Raw genomic sequence first — 20,309 nt, forward strand, 5'->3', positions numbered from 1 at the left:
CATAACCATTATTCTTCATAGTCTGACAATACGCGAACATTCTTGTAATAAATTGGTTCAAAATTTCTTTTGTTACTTGAAGATGCTACCTTGCATTTGTTTAGAGTTTACTTATTTTCAGTTACCATGTAGTCGGTGATCAGTTCTTGCAATGACTGTTGTTTCACTAGTCGCTTGTATATCTCTCAGTAGCCAGATATACAACATTGAAGCTCCTTTCGGAATTTTGAAGCCTTTTCAGAATGCAAGAAAATGACATTTTTATTGTTAACATCAATTATGTTCCAACTTGATTGGAATTTTGATATACCACACAAATAAAAAAACACAGAAAAACAGGTTTGAGTGTATATATATGTAATATGCTGATAATTACTTCCTTTTTTCTTTGTCATACAACATGTAATTACATTTGTTCATGGCTATTTTGATATCATTAACTGAATGTTAACATTAAGCGATGAAAAATATCTATAAAAACAGCAGTGGAATTTAACTAATACTGCAAGGATAAATGCTACAAGAAACATATAAATAAATACTTTCATTAATTTTAATTAGTAAAATGCAAAAATTTGTTTATAAAATGGTCATAATGTTTTTAACACAACAGTTAATTTATGAACTGTTCATGATGTTTTTAACACAATAATTCATTTATGAACTGTTCAAAACATTTCTGAAAATTATTTTACTTATGCTATACCCACAATCTTAATACTCATCATTGGCATATGTCATTCACTGTAAGAGAACATGCAAATTTAAAAATTAAAGTTAGACAAAAGAGTAACCTAAGCTTCGTGTAGATGTTTTCAGGGGAATTAAAAAAAAAAAAAACTGCGAAGAAGAGGATCTGTAGACTATGGGTTTTGGGGGGAGGGACAGGGGGCTTAATCTTAAATTATTCCATAAAATCAAAAACAAGCTGTTTGGAAACATAGTTTCTTATTTGGCTACATTTTTTCGTTTCTTGGCTTTTTTTTTATAATCTATTTTGACCTTACTTTTGCAACTTTATGTCTTTTATTTGGAAACTTTATTTGACAATACTTTGATATTATTAAGTGCATTGTTGATCACAATAAGCAATACTTTCTATGTTTTTGTATAAAAGCAGGCTGGATTTCAGCAGTTCAATAATAGTATCTGAATGATAACATTAATCACAATCACATTAAATGGTATCTACTGTATAGCTGTTATTTTCTTCTTATTTTTAACACTTCTTGCAACTACTAAGAAAATAATATACTTATGCAACATTTCTAAACTTGTGCTGTAATTGCAAATAAAACCTTTTTGTGATTAAAAATATGTATTTAGAGACCATTTTTTTAAACCGTCATGTATATTTTATGTACAAGATGATTCAAATATCTTAAGACATCAACAGATCCAACATTAACTGTGGAATGATACTTTGTACAAATACATATGGCTGGAAGTAGAGCCTGGAGTGTTAGAAGGTATGGTCAATGATCTTCCTTCTAGTTGTTGATTTTTGTAGTGTAAATATTATTTTATTCTTCAGCTGTAACTAGCCCGTTTTATGTAAGTTTTTTTAAAACGTAATGTTTAAATCTGGTCTCGCAGACCGTGAAGCATGAAATTTCACGGCAATAAATAGGGCCACAGTCATATGACGTACATGTTCATATAAATTATGAATTATAAAATGGACTTCATGCATTTCATCTTTGAATAAAATAGTATGCATACTAATGAATAGGGGAAGAAATAGCTTTAAAAATAAAAACTGAAGATGAACTGGTGCTTTCTGATTATCTGAAATTGCACTGAAAAAAGTCGGCAACAATTTGAGGAATTTTGTAAATTATTTTTTTAAAAAAACATCCACTTGGTTATCTTTACACCTCAAGGATACTGCTCTGTTCATAAGTTGTAGCAGAACAAAGAATTTTATAAAGTGGAAAAAATATGTCGATATTTGCATTTTTATAGTCAGCTTATACTACAATAGAGGCTGCTGAATATGATCGCAGTTAATTTTATTCGGATATTATTAATGAATTACTGAAGTCCATCTCATTTGTGTTTGAAAAACATAGAAAATGCACTGTTTGTTATGATCAACAATTCAGTTAATGCAATCAAAATATCATTGAATAACTTCTCTTAAAACTGAAATAGTCTCCAGATAATGTCAAAATAGATTATAAAAATTGCCAAGTGACAAGAAATGCAGCTAAGTAAGAAATTAAGTCACCAAATACTTTTTTTAAAAATTATTTTAGTCAACCTCTGAAAATTGAGCAAAACAACCAAATAATTTCTAGTCAGTTTTTCCCATCCTGCCCCCCCCCCCAAAAAAAAACTGAAAACATATAAGTCAAACTAAGATTTCTTTTTGCCTACTTTTAAATTTTACATTATATGTTCTTTTCTAATGAGGGATGCCTTCCAGGCATTAAGATTAGGATACAACACTGGTCAAGTAATTTCCAGAAACCTTATGAATATTCATAAGTAAGCTTTTGCATTAAAACATGATGAACAGTTCATAAACAAAGTTTTGCATTTCTGTAATTAAAATGGTATGAAAGTACATTTTTATGATTCTAATTTACATTAAAGTAGATGAATTCCATTACAATTTTGAAGACTACTTTTCTTATTGTGTAATGTTATCATTCAATTTTTATTTTCAAAATTGCCATGGTTAAAAATAAGCACTTTAAGTGGTACCTATTGTATTTAGTAAATATTATTGTTTAAATATAAAACATGTATATCCATGTATACTCAAACATATGGATATGCGTGGGTTGGCTGTTGTCACATGTATACTTTCTTTCTTTCTTTCCACCGACAGCGAGGCAGCCAGTCCACTGGGTAGTTAGCATATCGGCCAGGTAGCCCCGCTGACGGAAATAACTTGAACAAAAGACACACTTATAAATACATATTGTGCTCAAGACGACTGCTGGGGGCAGTGCAAACAAATGCTGGATGAAGGCGATAGTGCATGATGGAAGAAAGGTGCATTGCGGGCGTGAAGAACAATTCCAGTTACATATTTACAGAGTAATGGATAGGTGGTTACAAATACTAAAAGTAATAAGAAGTAAAATACTAGAAAGTAAAACAATACATAAAAAAAAAAGGCAAAACAGTGGAAACAATACGTAAAATAAGGCAAAATACATAGTTCAAGGTTCATAATTCAAGGTTTACAGTTCAAGGAGATAAATATATACAGGGTGACGAGGATGGTGGCTGAGAATTACTCCAACCTGTCTGAGATTTTGCGTGCAATGTTTATGCAATCGCATATGCGTTTCAATGCATTGCGATTTTTTGAAGTAGCTTCGGCCCATGCATGGATATGGTTTGCTACTGGTTGCCTAAGATGATATTTAGCGGTCTCTCTGCAAGCGAACAGATAGTGGTCCGGATCTCCTACCATCCCGCATGAGCAATGCTTGTTTTCGCGTCGTCTGAAGCGATGCAGGTAAGTCATGAAGGGACCATGTCCTGTTAGATACTGAGTGAAGTGAGACGAGCCAGATTTTAGAAGCTGGCAGACTTTTAGAAAAAATCTGTAAACTCTTCTGCCGGTGGTTTCTGTCTCCCACAGATGTTGCCAACGTTTGAGTAATTCTCTCTCGAGCTCAGCTTTTAAGAACGAACCCGGGAGAGGCACATCAAGTGTGCGAACGTAGGGGTCAGTTGCTGCTCTTTTGGCTATTGCATCTGCAATTTCATTACCCAGTATTCCAGTGTGGGCAGGTACCCACTGGAGTTCAGGCCTATAGTATTTAGGTGTTCTTAGTAAGAGTTTTTGTATGGCTCTGACGAGTGGATTTTTACTACATGTGCCTTGGATTGGCTAGAGGCTGAGTCTGAATATATACTGGAATAGTTATTTTCCAGTGTGTAGACAAGTGCAGCTTTTAATGCAATCAGTTCAGCCTGAAAAACTGAGTTGTGGTACTTAAGCTTTCTTTCCCAGGTCTTTAAGATCTGGTTCCCAAGTAGAACACAGTATCCGCTACCGGTGCCACATTCTCCTTTGGAACCATCGGTGTAGATTGCAGTGGCGTTGAACCATGTTGGTGACCTGCAGTTAATCAAGATATTGAATTTGGCAAGGTGGCTCGGGAATGCTTTGCTCATAGTCAGTATAAACATAAGTCCTATCCCATAAACTTATTGTCTCTTTGAGTCGGAGCACTCGCACTATTGCACTCTCGCGCTGAGCTAAGAGATGCAGAGGCGGTAGTCCTGAAATCACGTTTAGAGCATTAGTGGGCGAGGTTTTATATCCTCGGGTAATGCTCAGGAGGAATGGTCTTTGTGCTGAGCGTAGCAGATTCTCCATTTTAGTAGTGATCGTTATGCCCCACATGGAGGCCCCATATAGTGCAATACGTTCAGCAACTACAGAGTACCACGTCTTAAGCATCCTCGAAGAAACTCTCCATGTTGGTGCTGCTGTTCTGAGCATGGAATGAAATATCCTGTGAAGTCGTGCCTTGACCTCCTTTAAATGTGGCATCCAAGTCAATGTGTCTTCAATCATAACTCCAAGTTTCTACCTCAAGTTTCTGACTATTTTAATATTTTTCCCATGAAGGTTGATGCACGGGGTTTTTCGATGGCGCTTACCTGGACAGATAAGCATACCTTGGGTTTTTGAGTTGGCAATAGTTAAGTTATGGTCATTGGCCCATTTGGCCATCTTGTCCATTGCTTGTTGTGTCCTAGTCTCATATGCGTTGCGGCTGTGCCCTTTGGTTACCAGCAAAAAGTCATCGGCATAAGCCAGTATTTCCGTGTGAGGATCTGTGTTAAAGAGAGTCAGCGCTGTGTCCGCTACAAGATTCCAGAGCAGTGGACCCAGACAGGATCCTTGAGGACAGCCTCTATTGATGGAACGTGAGTGCACTCCTGCGTCTGTAGTGGCTTTTAAGCGGCGATCACTTAGGTAGCTGTAAATAAGGTCAAAGAGAATCTTAGGGATACCCATGTCCTGTAATATCTCTTCAGTACATCGGGCCACCACAACGAGTCGAAAGTGCCCTGTATGTCCACAGAGATAATGAGACTATGTTGGTTATTTATTCTGTTATTTGCTATTAATTTTCGTAGGTGCTGCAGCGCGGGATACACCGATCTGCCAGGAATGAAGCCGTATTGTTTGTCATTTATGCTTTGTCCAGACAGGATATAGTGTTTAAGTCTTTGAAGGACGACTCTTTCTAGTACTTTACCCAAGGCAGGAAGAAGGCAAATAGGCCGGTAAGACGTTGGTACATTAGGGTCATTTTTCGCTTTGAGGAAGAGCACCACCTCACCAAGTTTCGTGCCGGCTGGGAAATACGCAGTAATGTAGTCATGCAGTAACTCCGGATGTGTACTGTTAATGGCTTGCTGAATGCCATTATCTATCCCATCAGGACCTGGTGCTTTATTGGTGTTTAACGCTTTAACAATGTCGCTCATTTCTTTGGCGTTTGGCAGTGGTTCAAAATCTGTTTTCTTGGTATTGTAATATTGCTCAACACTGGCTCTGATATTTCTTTGTGCGGGATTATCTGTGTCTGCGTTATCAGGTCTAAAGATATTGTCCAGAATGTGCGCAACTACTTCTGTACTAGTTGCTGCTCCGTGGCTTATTGTGGCAGTAAGATTAGTAGGTGTAAACATCTTGTCATGTGCAATATGGAAGACAGTTCCGAACTTATTCGCAGTGTTGGTACAGTACTCTTTCCAGGATGAAAACGTCGCTTTTGCAATCTGTCTTTTGTAAGCAGCTCTGTGCTTTCGAAAAATTAGCGAGTGTGTCTCTCTTTCTAAGGGATCCTTGCATGCTTGCATTTTGCGCCTTAGGGCACGCACTTTGCTGCGTTCAGCAGTCAGCGTGGTGCTCCACCAAGGAGTGCATTTCGGGGCTGCGTAATGTTTCCTTTTCAAGACTTTTTCGCACACTGAGAGCAGTGTTTGCATAAGATCTTCATGCATGGCGTCGATGTCTTTACTACTGTTGCAATTGTTACATTGTGCCACGAGACTTTCAATATGGGTTGAGAGTGCATCTTTAAATTTGTTCAGGTTTATATACTTCGTTTTCCATCTGTTCTTTGTTATAAATTGGTGCTCCGAATCTATTCTGAACTCAATGTAGCGATGGTCACTGAACGAGGGAGTTTCGCTAACCTTCCAATTGTGAATATTATTAAGAATACCAGTGGTGGCTTAAGTGATATCAGGCCACCCCTGAGCCCTGGTAGTCCAGTATGTAGGAGGGCTGTCGGTGGGGTTGCCGACTGCAAGGTTATGAGAAGTGATGAAGTCAAGGACAGGGCAAGCACGCCTGTTTTCCTCTGGCGCACCCCATAGAGGGCTAGCAGCGTTAAAGTCCCCAGCGATTATCTTATTCCTAGTCGGAATCATCATGAGTTGTTCCAGCTCCTGGAGTGCAGTGACAATGTCGTGCGAAGGAGGAAAATACACGCTGGTGATGGCAATCTGACCATAAGGCCCTTCCAGTTGTACAGTAACTGTGTAATCTCCTTTATGCATTAGCAGGGGCATGAGTGGACCATTGTAGGTGATGGCTGCTTGATTGCCTACTGAATGGTAAGTTTTGAAGTTGCTGAATCCTGTGATCCTGTTGTTAATGGAATGAAACTCTGTAGTGCGGCTAGATCTACATTGTTTTCTAGAATAACCCGGGCTGCATGGACAGTTGCGGCTTGGATGCATTGCAAGTTGCTTTGAAGAACTGCAAAACCATGTACTGTTCTTGGATATGCAATAGCCTGCTGTTCATGTACCACTGCACCGTTGATTTCATTCTGAACAGTTCTGCCTTGCAGGCTTGACATTGTCTTGCACTAGATGGGTGTGTGGTGTCAAAGCTAGTGCCTTTGGATTTATTGTGAGTTGCGCAATTGACGCAGTGTGGAGTCTTTGCTTTGCAGTTATCCTGACTATGAGCTTGTCCACAGTTTACTCAGACCAACGCTGCTTTACAAGAATGACTCAAGTGTCCCAGCCGCTGACAATTAAAACACCTTGCAACTTGAAAGTATTTTCTGAAAGCACAAGAGCTGAATCCTATAAGAATTCTTCTAAGGTCCTTAATATCCTCGTACAGATTCTGCTGTAGGTTGACGATCCAGGTGAGGCCGATAGTTGTGCGAATAGGATTTCTTGGATGTATTTGTTCTTCACTTGCTGAGGGCACCAGGCTCGCAAAAGCTTCACGTATGTCATCTGCTGTTGCAGATGTGGGGGTACCAAAGAAGATGATTATTGTGGACTTCCTGAAAGAGGGCTGTCTGAGCGTTACTGCTGCTGAGAGTGAGGGCTTTTCCTCAATCGCTTTCCTGAGTGTTTCTATATTTTGTCTGTGGCTGCACCTAACTAAAAGTTCGTTAGAGCGTGTGGGCCGCACTTCTTCAACAGTAATGCCCAGTTCCCTGGCGCTAAGTTCAGTAGTCAGTTGTGATCTGACTTGTTCTGGAGTTCTATCTGTTTCTTTTGCTTTTAATAGGAGGACGGGGTCTGATAACTGTTTGTTAAGTTGCGCAGTTCGTGCTTTTCTTTTTCTCTTTTTGACTTCGGTAAATGGGGTTTCTTCTGTTTCCGTCTGTTCTGGAAGGTGTTCTGGTGTGGCCGGAACTATTAAAGAATGAATATCATTCACGCTGAGTTGCTGTTGCAGCAGCTGAATTTTTCCTTGCAGACTTGCACAGTACACTTCTTGTTCTTATGATAATATACATCTATTCTTCTCTTCATAAGAATGCACAGATAAAACACGCAGATACAAATGTTAACACTGAAAACACAGACACTAATGTAATTACCCGAATTGACTGGGTATTATCTAGTAGTGGAACACGGAATGGCCTTGCCTAAATTCACTCTATAACGCTGTACACACAGATGTAGTTACTAATTTAACTGAAGTTAATTAGTTGTATGCGTAGATCGGCTTGCAAAATTCAGACTAGAACACTCTTCCCGCACAGATGTAAACATAAATTTAGAAGTGTTGAAAAATAATTGCTTGTCATTGAAAAATTTGCTTAAATCACTGAAACCAATTAACTTACTATTCCGTCAAATTTGAATTTTGAGTTGGTGGTGTCCTTCGCTGTGTAAAAAGTTCAAACCAAACTGTATAAAAAGCTAGACTTGGAGTTTTCGAACTAACAGTTTCTTCAATTTTAGAAACTTTGGTTCCACTCGATATGCTGTTTATGGGAAAATTAGCTTGGAGGCGCTAAAGTAATTAGCAGCAGAAATATGACTTTGAAAATAAACACACACTTCCATTTGTTATCTCTCCTTATTACAGCTCCATAAGTTCCCTTTGCAGGGGGGGGCGGGGAAGGTTGCACTGTTGCTCTGCTAAGGTCAAAGTTCACGGGTGGTAGCTCGGACCTATCGAACGGCAGTGCCGCTTCTAGGGAAGTTGTAGCTCCTTGCTTTACACAATGCACGTAAATGGAGATACTTTAGATATATAATTCAGTTAGCTTTTCTTAATAATTTTCATAAGCGTCACACAGTCAAAATCGTTAATCAACATGTACTATAGAGCTTGCTCTTTGCGATGATACTATTTTTTACTATTGTCGCACACTATATCTGCATATACACGACTTTAAGGCGGAGCGATAAAAAACGCTTGCTACTTCCGTTGTCCTTCGCAAAGAAGCCCCTGTCACATGTATACTAAAATATATGCCCAATGACTAAAATATATGTGTAATGTTGAAATGGGAATGCTGATAATGAGAAAGCAACAATTTTTTTTTTTTTTTTCCTATAAATATAAAAGAATTACAAATGTTATTTAGCTAAAAATTTTTAGAAGCTGCTATTTATTATATGTATTTTTATTTTATAAAATTGATTGGCAGGTAATTTTAAAAAAATTCTTTATTATATTGTAAAGAGTAAAGCATTATTAACTTGAAATATCATAAAATTAAACTCAATGGAAATAGAAATTAAAAAAAATTATTAAAAGTGCTGTAAATGGAACTGAAAACTACTAACATTTTGCATTTTTGTAAAATAAATATAAAGCAGACGTGAACAATGAACATCAAATTGCAAATCATTTAGGGGTTAGATATACGAATTGTTAAATTTTGTACATCCGACTATTGTAATCTTATATAATTTATGAAATGCTATTGCATTGGTAAACCTGACAAAATATAAAATGAAAAATAAGCATATTCACTAAGACATGAATACCTTATTATGACATACCTGTTGGAAATTATAGCAAGAATGTGTATATTTATTCAAGAAGTTATTACGTAAACTAAAAGTGTAAAATTTAGTAAACCTGGAGTGTATAAAGAAAATGCTATTTAATATTCCAATTTTTGAAAGTAGAATAAATATAGTATAAATTCTAAAATAGGACATCCAGTATGTGGAATAATGTATGTCTGGACCTGCAGGCTACCAGCATGGGGAGGGGGGATAATCTCCATTATGAAATCAAGGAATAGAGAATGTAATATCCAACAGAAAAATGAACAGATGTGCTACAAATGCGATTTTTCTTCCGATTAACCGAGATTCCTGCATGTCACTTTCAAACAGTTGCTGGCTAGAGAATCACAGTGGGGGGACGTAAAACTGAGTACGCTCCTGTTCAGCTTTTTCGCCCGCGATGTGCGCGTATAGCCAATAGCTGACCAAGTTCTTCTCATGTGTCATAATCAGGAAACCTTCTTGCTTACCCGTTTCAATATGGCATCAGAACCACACAGAGATGAGTTTTTGCTTAGAAATATCATAACTGTATACAGCAATAAAATAATCAGCATTGTTCACGCCATCTTCTGATTTCTCAAACCGTACATATTGGTATACATTTAAAATTCTCATTAAAGGGAAAAACTGTATATTTATCAAGCAGTGATCCAACCAGTATATCCATATGCTTCACCTGTTTATAACATCGTAAGTAATAGGAACCTAAATAAACTACAGTTTCTATGAAATCAATGTTTCTGCCTTACAAAATTCTCCTTAATTATTATAAATATTGGCTATATCATGTGTAATCAAAAGCTCTATAAATATCCCAATATTAAATACACCAAAAACTAACTTCAGCAATATAACAACTTCTAAAATAAAGCAGTTGACTGTGAAAGAGTATTCAATAAAATACAATTACGAAATTTTGGAGGAAAGTTACAACTTGTGTCACACAGCAATCATTTATTGAAGTTTAATTAAATTACCTTTGCAGCGATTTCTACTTGTTACATTATTTTTCACTAACACTGTTATCACAGATAGCTGAGTGGTCAGCGCGCTGCTTTGGTGGCGGAGGAATGGAAAGGTGGTGAGTTCGAACCTCACCCGTAGACGGTATATATAATTCAGTTAGCTTTTCTCATTTTGAAACGTGTTTCTTATATTTAACCATGAATCATTATATTCTTATTTTACCTATTATTATTGTTTTCATTTCTTATTTTATTCATTATTATTATTGTTTTTAATTTAGTTTAAAAATGTTCTGTGTAAATAGAAATCCTTATGTAATAATATATCTGCAACTCCTTATCATATACCATCTATAAATTCACTCTTTATTTTTACTTTATTGCATATTTTATCATGCACATAATTTCTCATAAACTGTCCAAAGTTTGAACCTCATTCTAAATTCAAAAATAAATAAAAAGAAAATTAAAAGGCCAAGGGAAGGGGAGTTAAAAAATATGAAGTTGGTTTTATGAAATATGAAGTCAATTCCTACTTAAATCCACAAAGAAAAAATTTTTAAAATACAAAAATAAATAAATAAATAAATAAAAATACAAACAGAATTTTTTTAATTAAAAATTTTTAAAATACAAAAATAAATAAATAAATAAAAATACAAACAGAATTTTTTTAATTAAAAATTAAAAAAATTTTAATATGTGAAAATGCTGTATTAACATCAAGTGTCATTCACTACAAGTTTACAAAATTGTATTTGAACTTGAGTGGATGAATAAAAAGCATTTTATGTACTGAAAATTTCAACAAGATATAGGGAGAGTGTGAGCTAATAGTAGGAATTTAATAATTCCGGATATTCCTTTCGCAAACAAGGCAGTAAAAAAAAAAATCTCTTTGAACAGGTTGCTCTAAATAAATCTTTCAGACCCATTCTTGCCATTTTTTGCAGTTTTGCCTCTTCTTAATAATTGCACTTAATAGTAAAGTTTCAGCTATAAAAAAAATCATCTGATTCGGACAACTTGCCGCAAACAGCGAAGTAATAAGACACAGCTCTGTTGACGCTATATTACAGCGTCACATGATTTTTGCGCAAAATCATTCTATTGGTTAAACACACTCTTCGCAAGCGTACTCGTTTGGACGCTTTTACGCTGGTAACGTAAAAGTGCGTTCGTCAGCTACGTTTCAAGCGTACTCGTGTGGACAGGCCTTAACTGTCATCTTACTAGATTTAAATTGAATTATCCATAATTAGAATCAACGAAATCCCAATGATTTCAGATCTCAGACTTTGTACTGTATAATTATTTAAAAACATTTCTTGATATTTAGCTTAAAAATTATTTATGCAATGTATTCTGATTAATCTTCACTTTTCTTTTGAAAAATGATCATGTATTTTTGTGGGAAAAAAGTGGGGAAGTATTCTTATTTTTTTTATAAAGGTAAGTATATTTTTAACAGACTTCTGAAGTGCTGTAATTTCACACAAAATTTTTTTAACAAATTACAAGTTAAAACTAAGTAGCATTTTATTGTTAACTAGAACAGTTACTATTGTCCAGTAGATTTTGTTTATCTGCTTGCTTATTAGAATTGGATTGCTCAATATTAAAATAATCCAAACTAATGCAAGCAAAAATTTAATGACTAATTTGAATGAATCCCATAATTGATAATTTAAAAAATTATTTTTGTGTTAAAGTTAATAATTATATAATTGTCTATTTTTTCTCTAATCTAGGAAAAATATAATCGTACTGAACCTCGTAATCATCGTTGTAAAGTATGTCATAGCTGGTTTGGATTATTTGCTACATTTGTCAAACATATGGAAACTGAAAGTCACAGTTATCAGTGTCGAGAATGTGGGTTGTTATTTGTTCAGCCTGGCCCTAGACGGAATCACATTCAAAGTATTCATCCAGAAGTTGCAAATATCTGTGAGGTAACAAAATCTTTAATACAGTCTATAATTTTTTCAAAACCTAACTTTTGTATTTCACAGTTTTATGGCATGACAACTTTTATCCTGTCATGAAATTTTCTGTCACTTAGTATATAATAACTTGTTATTAAAATATTTTGTTTCTTTATATATTGTTTAGTTTTCTTAATATTATTCTGAGGAATGGAAAGCTATAAAAACAAGCATAAAAATGGGAATTATATAAAGCTAGTTGATAAAATTTTCTTACTTGCATGAATAACTACAAGTGTATACTGAAACTACAGTTCGAAAGAAATGCCATGAAATAAATAAATAAATAAAGGCCTTGATCTCAACAAAATAAAATACTAAACAGCAAGATGCAGTAAAACCTTGCCAAACGTGGGGATTATGCCGTTAATACAATGCAAATGGAAAAATTGCATTTTGAAAAATTAACTTTCTATGGAAAAAAATATTAGGATAATTCAAATTAAGAAAGTGTGTATAATTTTAACAAACCTAGATATTGTAATTGAAAAGAGAAATAAAACAAATGTTAATTGAAAAGATTTTGATAGATATAATCTTGTTGACCATGAAACTGTTACCAAGTAGCATGATTTAGCACCAATTCTGAATAAGAAGGACACACTCATACCATTTGGTATACTCATACCATACTCTTTATCATTTGATGTAACCTTAATTTCTTCTCCAGAAGCCACTTTTTGTTTATAAATAAGGATGTAATTAACTGATGTACATTTTTATTGCATTTTGTGGGAGGAAAAAATTATTAAACTTTGGGATCTGCATTCTGTAGATCAGCAAGCAGTGAATTATTTCCAAAATTATAAGATCTTACCATCAAATAAGTATGTATTAATGGACACGATATGGTCAGCTGGTCAGAACAGCAAGCAGTGGATAGCTTCTAATGTTATGAGATCTTACCATCAGAAAAAGTATGTGTTCATGGACACAAAATAGTCAGCTGATTATGGCCAACAAAACAGGAATAGATTGAAACAATTAGTTGCGGTAAGTTTGACCTTGTAGTGTTATTCTAAAAAGAACTTCCGGTTAAACTAGAGGGAATTAAATTACGAAATGGTAGAAATTGCCTAAAAACTTTTGATGAAGCCACCTAGATACTAATTGTTTATTAAAGAGATTTCAGTTGCTTCAGAATTCTGCGCGAATAATTGGGCCTAACTTCAGTAGGAGCTCTGCCACTTTCATGGTTTAATTGTAGCCCATTTTCATGGTCAATGAGATAACACATAAGTACAGATTTTTATTAATGTATAATAAATAAGTACATAAGACAATTATTTTTTGTAAAGCTGGTGATGTTTGCTTGGACTAATGAATGATGCAACTCTTAAAAATGTTTACACACAGAGCACAGAGGAGCACAGAGTTTTTCAGTGCCTTTCATAAAAGTGTCTTCTTTCTTCATTTGGGTTAATTTCCATTGCAAAATCAGACAATACCTGTGTCTTTTTTAACAGTTCATTGTGAATGACAGTGACAGTGAAGAAGATGATACAATAGATCATCTTCAACTTACAATAGTTTAAGTTGAAGATTATATATCATCTTTACTGTTATTGCTCTCACTGTCAACTGGTCTTATAAGATTATTCAATTCTTCTAAAAACTCTTCTGCACCATTTGCTTTTGTAATTTGTATCATTAATCATTTTGTAATCATCCTTTGGCTTCCTCTTTTCCAGTTGCAGAATTGTTCTTGAAACTTGAGCAACCTGTGTCAAAATATAACCTTAGGTTTTGACTTCAGATTGAATCTTAGCTTCATTCTCTTGGTTCTTATACGTAGTGCATTTATAACTAGTTCTCTTGCACTTTTTGTTGTCTTTTGCTTTTTGTCTTCTTCATTCTTCCTTTTAGATGTTATATTAATTTTTTTTTTTTAAATTAACATTAAGTTCAAAAGAAGAAGAGGAGAAATGCTGACAAATATATGTGTGCAGCTGTGCTTGAAATGAGCACAACTCACCTTAGGTCACTCATAAAGGCTAATGCAAAACAGGTTTGCTAGGTACACACATGAGTGGTCTCTTAAAAAGAATTCCTGGAATGAAATTCTAGGGTTAGATAAATTAAATGGAAACAGGCAAAATTAATTAAATTAAATGGCAAAATTGTTTCCCACATATTTACATTTATCTGTAATATTCAAAGGATAAATGTAAACAAGGAAATTCAAAAGTATAAATAAAAATAAAAGTAAGGAAAAAAGTAATCAAATAGAACAATATGAGGTTAGATTTAAGAGTAGGAAAATTGCTGCAAAGGCTCATAGACTGCAGAAACTCCTGATTCGTTTTCCTCACTCACTAGTCCAAAAAATTATGCTTTGTACAAAATGTTAATTTTGTAATGTAGTAAAATGTTATATATAAAATTATAAATGTCTTAAGCTTCCTTTTCAGGAACATGGTGTATAGGTTTAATTTCTTTTGAAGTTAAAAGTAGTAAATTTCAATTGTAAAATATGGAAAGAAAGGAGAAGATCAAAATCATTAACTTTCAAACTGCAAATAATATTAAGTTATATCTAGTATTGTTACTGCTATAGTATATGTACACTCCACAAAAAAAAGAGAGAGACAGTTCTATATCTCCCATTCTACTGGGCCGATTGATGACATTCAAATTACGTTTTTCATGTCTTGAAAGGTCGAATTAGGATATATATTAGATTTATATCTAGCATTGCTGTAATATAGGTATTTTGACACAAAATCGGGACTTTCTCTGAAATGACATGCCAATTTTTTTACATAGTTCGATTCTACGTCTCAAATTATGTCCAAATATTAAATTTTCTAAAATTTGGTGTGAAATTTACAGAGAAATTCAAAAATTTATCTTACTGAATTATTTTCAGTTTGTACCAAGAATAATCCACTTGGGGAACTTCTCAATACAGTCAAAAGTCGTTAATCCGGAATGATCTACAATCTGGACCTCAAAGCTACAAACTTTCTGTGCATGCGCACAATACGTTTACACATGCGCATTTAATGTATAATGGATGGTATAAGCTAAGCTAAAATTATCTATTCAGTTAATGTTGCAGATTGTGTTGTTCCTTAATCTTCAAATTGGATCCGGCTTATTATTTTTTGCAGATTGTTAGAGCAGTTTTATAAAAGTAAGCTTGAACTTTCGATTATGTCAAATAGAATTTCCGATGTTGGAGCTGCCAAAGGATTTGCAAAGCGAAAACATGTTTCGATGTCCATTAAACAAAAAGTAGAACTGCTGCAAAAAATGGATAAAGACATGAAGAAAGTGACAGAGAGGTGATTCGTTTCTCTAACATTCCGAAATCTGTTTATCAATTTGGCGCTGCTCTGCAGAAGGGGAGGGGGAACGTCGCGACGCATGATGAACTGGAAGTTGATCTGTCAGCACTAGCCTCATCTTCAGGACAGATGTTATTCGGCTTATAATTCCTCACTAAATGTAGTGTTTCATCTTGATGTACTCTGATATAATTTAAATCAATTTCCTCGTCATTATAAATATCACGAATACACATCAAATAGTTTTCTGGTTGCAATTTTCTAATTTCGACATACATTACGCATGCGCACGTTGAAAGAAATGTTTAATAAAGTAAACAAATAAATATTAAGCTTTTTTTTTTTTTGTAAATTTTGATACTCTTTAGATCATAATTGCTCTTTATTTCATAAATTACAGTTTCATATTTTTAATTTTATAATTTCTGCATGCCATCTTACCAGATTTAAACTGATGATCTATAATCTGGAAAAACAGATAATGCGGAATCGCCGAAGTCCCAACGAGTCCGAATTAAAGACTTTTGACTGTATGTGGCAACCTATTTTCCTTTCCCTTTTTAAAAAATGTGCATGAGTAGGGGGGAAGTCACATTCTTCCTACTTTCAGATAATTTTAACATAGTGCCTAAACGACATTTGATGTTATCACTTTCAACAAATATGCCAAATTTCAAAACACACCACTATATAAATTCACATATATCTTTGAAAATTTTGAATAAAAAACTAATTTTTTGCAGGTATATTTAGAAATACATCTAGAAAAAAATATTTTATAGATTATAATTCAAAATGTTTCTTGAAAAATTTATAAAAATTATTTTTAAAATAAATTTTTTGAAATGTGAAAGAAAGAACCAAATAGGTTTAATAAAAAAAAAAAGAGATTAATACATATGTACACATACACACACATCAAGTTCAATTAACATAGAGGAGCTAAAATTGTCAGAGCTAATTTTTTAAAAACTACTCATGCAATTTTTGCAAAACTTGGCAGTTTGGCATAATTTGAGTTGTAGAATCGAAATATGAAAGAAAATGCATGCCACTTAAGAAAAAGTCTGATTTTGTATCAAAATACCTTTATTAGAACAATGCTTTGTATAAATCTAATACATATCGTAAATCACACTTTATAGACATGAAAAACACAATTTGAATTTCATCAACTGGTCCAGTAGAGCAGGAGATATAGAACTGTCCCTTTTTTACTTCCTTGTACGAAGTAAAAAGGAAGTATTGTAATCGCGAAAATTTTCATGCAGCATATTTCAACGAAAATATCCATTTTGACCACTATCGAATGCAATTTAACTATGTTTTTGCGTGATATCTATATGTAAGGACAGAATTAAATACTCTTTTCCTTCAAAAAAATTATAAAACTGCTTTAAAATGAATTCTGAAGAGAATTTTTTGTGGCATCTGTACGTACGTATCTCGCATAACTCAAAAACGAGTAGCCTCAGAACATTGAAATTTTGTATATAGGACTGCTATAACATGTAGATGTGCACTTCGTATTTTGATTGCAATCGGCCACACCAAACATATATAAATATATTTATACATATATCCTCTCTGTTACCCGGTTCAGTGATCTCAGTTTCTTTACTCCCATATGTTTGTAAATTGTACATATTTTGCTTTAAAAATGATTGAATTATGTTGTTCTTATCTTCCGGTTAAGGGTTTTATGCCTTTAGTAAATTTCTATGCAATATTTTTAGAATTATCAACAATTTTAAAGTTGTTTAAGTGTCGCTAAGTCTAATACTTTTCTTGATGGCGGCCATTGTTTGTTTACATTTGAAACAGCAGGATAGTGGATCTGTTGCCAATCTAGAGAAACTTAGCTTCACAACAACAAAGATAACGCCTTCCTTTATTATTGCGAATTAAATCATGCTTAATCCTTTAAGTGTTTAAGATTTACTTTGTAATTTTTAATACAGATATTTTGAGTTTTTATGTATTTTTGCCTTGTCGCGAAGTGAGAACTGAATCAATTGAATGAGAAATACTCAATCGTCTGTAAAAAACTTTTCTTTTTTGTTTTGTTTGCTTAATTTCTTTTATGCGTCTTTCTAGCTTTATTATAGTATTTGAATAGAACATATGGCAACGATTAGATAATTCTTTAAATGATGTAAATTTTGTGCATTCTGAGTTATAATATGAATGAAATATAATACTATTAAATGAACCTAGCGCCAGAATGTCGCTATGATAAACAAATAGAATGAATTTTAAAGAATACATTTATTCTACTGTGGTTTATGCGCTGTCAGCAAAGTAGATTTAATTCAATCCAATACATTTAAATGAAATGCAAGAAAACATTCATATAATTTAATATTCCGTACAAGGAAGTCATGTAGTGTACACATCAGATTTTTTTTCTTTTAATGCAGTGTACAACAAACAATGCTGAGGAGAATATGCTGGAAGTATTGCTTCACAAAAGCAATGTCCTGATTTATTGTGAAACAATAAACCAAAACAAAGGCTAGGTGATAAATTGTCACACAATACCTAAATCTAGGTGTTTTTGCATTAAAATCAAGATTTAGCATCATTTGCAGTAGCAGACTTTGCCTCCCCCCCCAAGAGGATAAACGGTAACTAAAAATTTCTTGAAAGTGTTATATAAGCAATCAGCCTTTTCAATACAGTGAAGGGACTAAAAGAGCTTAATTAAATATCTAAATATTCTAAATAAATTAAGATCCAAAATTGAAATTTGATACTGTTGAAGCAAGTAAAAATATTAATCAAGTTTTTTAAATCCTAACTTAGATTTGTGGACTGAAACTTCCAAATTCTCAAGCACTATGGAGTCATCTCTCAGTTCATAATATTGTATATGAATGTCCTAAATGTCACAGGCGATTCTTGCAGAAAGAACAACTTGTTGCTCACTCGGAAGTTCATGCGTATGTATATTTACAATCATCATTGTTTTCAGATCTCTTCTTTAATATTCTTAAAATTGCATAAAATAGTGATTGCTAATGTATAGTTGGTAATATTTGGTTTGAGATTAATAACAATTTCCATTAAATAATTGTATTTTTCTGTTGCATGTTTTTGTTAGGAAAAGGATAGATTAATGTGGTCTTGCTGTCTGTTCAGTGTATTAGTTCTTAATGGCCCAAAACTTAAAATTTGATTTCTATTATTAAATTATTCTACACCCCCCTAAATATATCACATTTTTAGCATAGAAAGAACACTTAAAAATTTTATTAGCTTTTAGACATTTATTATGAATATTATAACTGAAGTGAAATCGCCTAAACACAGTTATATTGTAATATAATAATTGGGCATCTAGAACTGGTAACTTACCGAAAGGATAAATGAAATTTACGACCTGTTACATAACTTTTATTTTTGGTTATTATTTTGAGAGAGTTTGCTAAATTAGTCAATGTTTTTTTTTTTTTTTTTTTTTTTTTAAATTAATTTCTGATCCTTCATCATGTGTAGATTTTAACTAAATGATGTATTAATGTCCAACTGAGTTATATGAAATTGAAGGAACATCTTAGATACAGGAAAAGATAATGCTGAAATTGAGAATAAGGAATAAAAATGATAAGAAAATTTAATCTGGATTTTTTGCAGTAATTTTATGGATTTTCAAATAAATTATTAATTAAAGAGCAAAATTCAGAAATAAAAGGTAACTGATTTAATAACCAAATAAAAAATATGTAAAGGGGGGAAAAAGTATTTTAACAGGCCGTCTATAGATTTGGGATTGTTGAGAGTTATTGTTTAGTAGAATACATGGTAACCATCCAAAGGAGTGTACTAGATGTAGGTAAAATAACTGGTTTTATTTGTTGCTTTCTGTGAACTTTACAGAATAGGTGTACAAGGTGTACATCGAGTCTATAAAGTTCAAGAAAACATGAAAAGAAAAGCATAAGATGAGATTATAGGGAGGTAACTTGATAACTGCTGCATTGTATTGGGTATGCTTTGCCATTACATCAGATTGATAGATACTTGGCTGGTATTCCATGCTTTGCTTCATAATAATGCTGTCTGACACACTGCAGACTTAGTATTCCCATTCTTGTCTTCAGCAGTAATTCCATGTCAGGATTCCGTACATTACACAGCCACACCATGCTGGAAAGAACTGCTAGGGCAACATAACAGTCTTGGCCTCTACTGCAGGAATGTATAGTATTGTATTTCTTAAACTCTTCAGCAGTATGCAGCTGTAAGGGGAATGCAAATTTACCAACACTCTGCCTCACAGAGCTGAAAAGAGAATAAAACCGAAAAAATAAGTTCATTAGTTAATGTTGTCTGCAGGCATTTTTGCTGTAGATACATACTGGGTGTCAGTTTTCTTTTTGTCACATAACTCTCTAATGTAATGAAAATGTGAAGGATCCGATTTGAAATGTGAAATGAAAAGGATCGGTATGTTTTGTTCAAGAGTGATTAATGCGATATTTCACTAAATCCTGTACACTTTATCTTTATACAGTACAGTTGGTTATGCTACCTATTTTGAAAAACATAGCTCTCTTAATAGCAAATGCAAGTGCATTGCTTCTTTTGAAGCTTCAATTAATGCTGTGTATTCTGTTTCAGTATTTGATAGTGCTACAATTCTTTGCTTATGTGATTCACAAGAAATCAGACTTTCTGCTTTTATGAAACTATAGCCTCTGAACAATTTCCTCTTGAACTTTACAGAATAGGTGTACAAGGTGTACATCGAGTCTATAAAGTTCAAGAAAACATGAAAAGAAAAGCAT

At 33.6% G+C, this 20,309-nt stretch overlaps 1 protein-coding gene across 1 annotated transcript in view; it reads left to right on the forward strand.

Annotated features, from left to right (window-relative positions):
* The window catches only part of LOC118194728 (uncharacterized), a 157,959-nt gene that overhangs the window by 107,515 nt on the left and 30,135 nt on the right, over window positions 1–20,309 (forward strand). The window contains exons 14-15 of the mRNA XM_085812837.1: window positions 11,993–12,196; window positions 18,325–18,461. Of these exons, the coding sequence (XP_085668963.1) occupies window positions 11,993–12,196; window positions 18,325–18,461 (341 nt within the window). The remainder of the gene's footprint in view (window positions 1–11,992; window positions 12,197–18,324; window positions 18,462–20,309) is intronic.

The sequence above is a fragment of the Stegodyphus dumicola genome, chromosome 3 (assembly GCF_044657685.1).
Source record: "Stegodyphus dumicola isolate Sdum_Otavi_A_Nest chromosome 3, ASM4465768v1".
NCBI classification, from domain to species: domain Eukaryota; kingdom Metazoa; phylum Arthropoda; class Arachnida; order Araneae; family Eresidae; genus Stegodyphus; species Stegodyphus dumicola.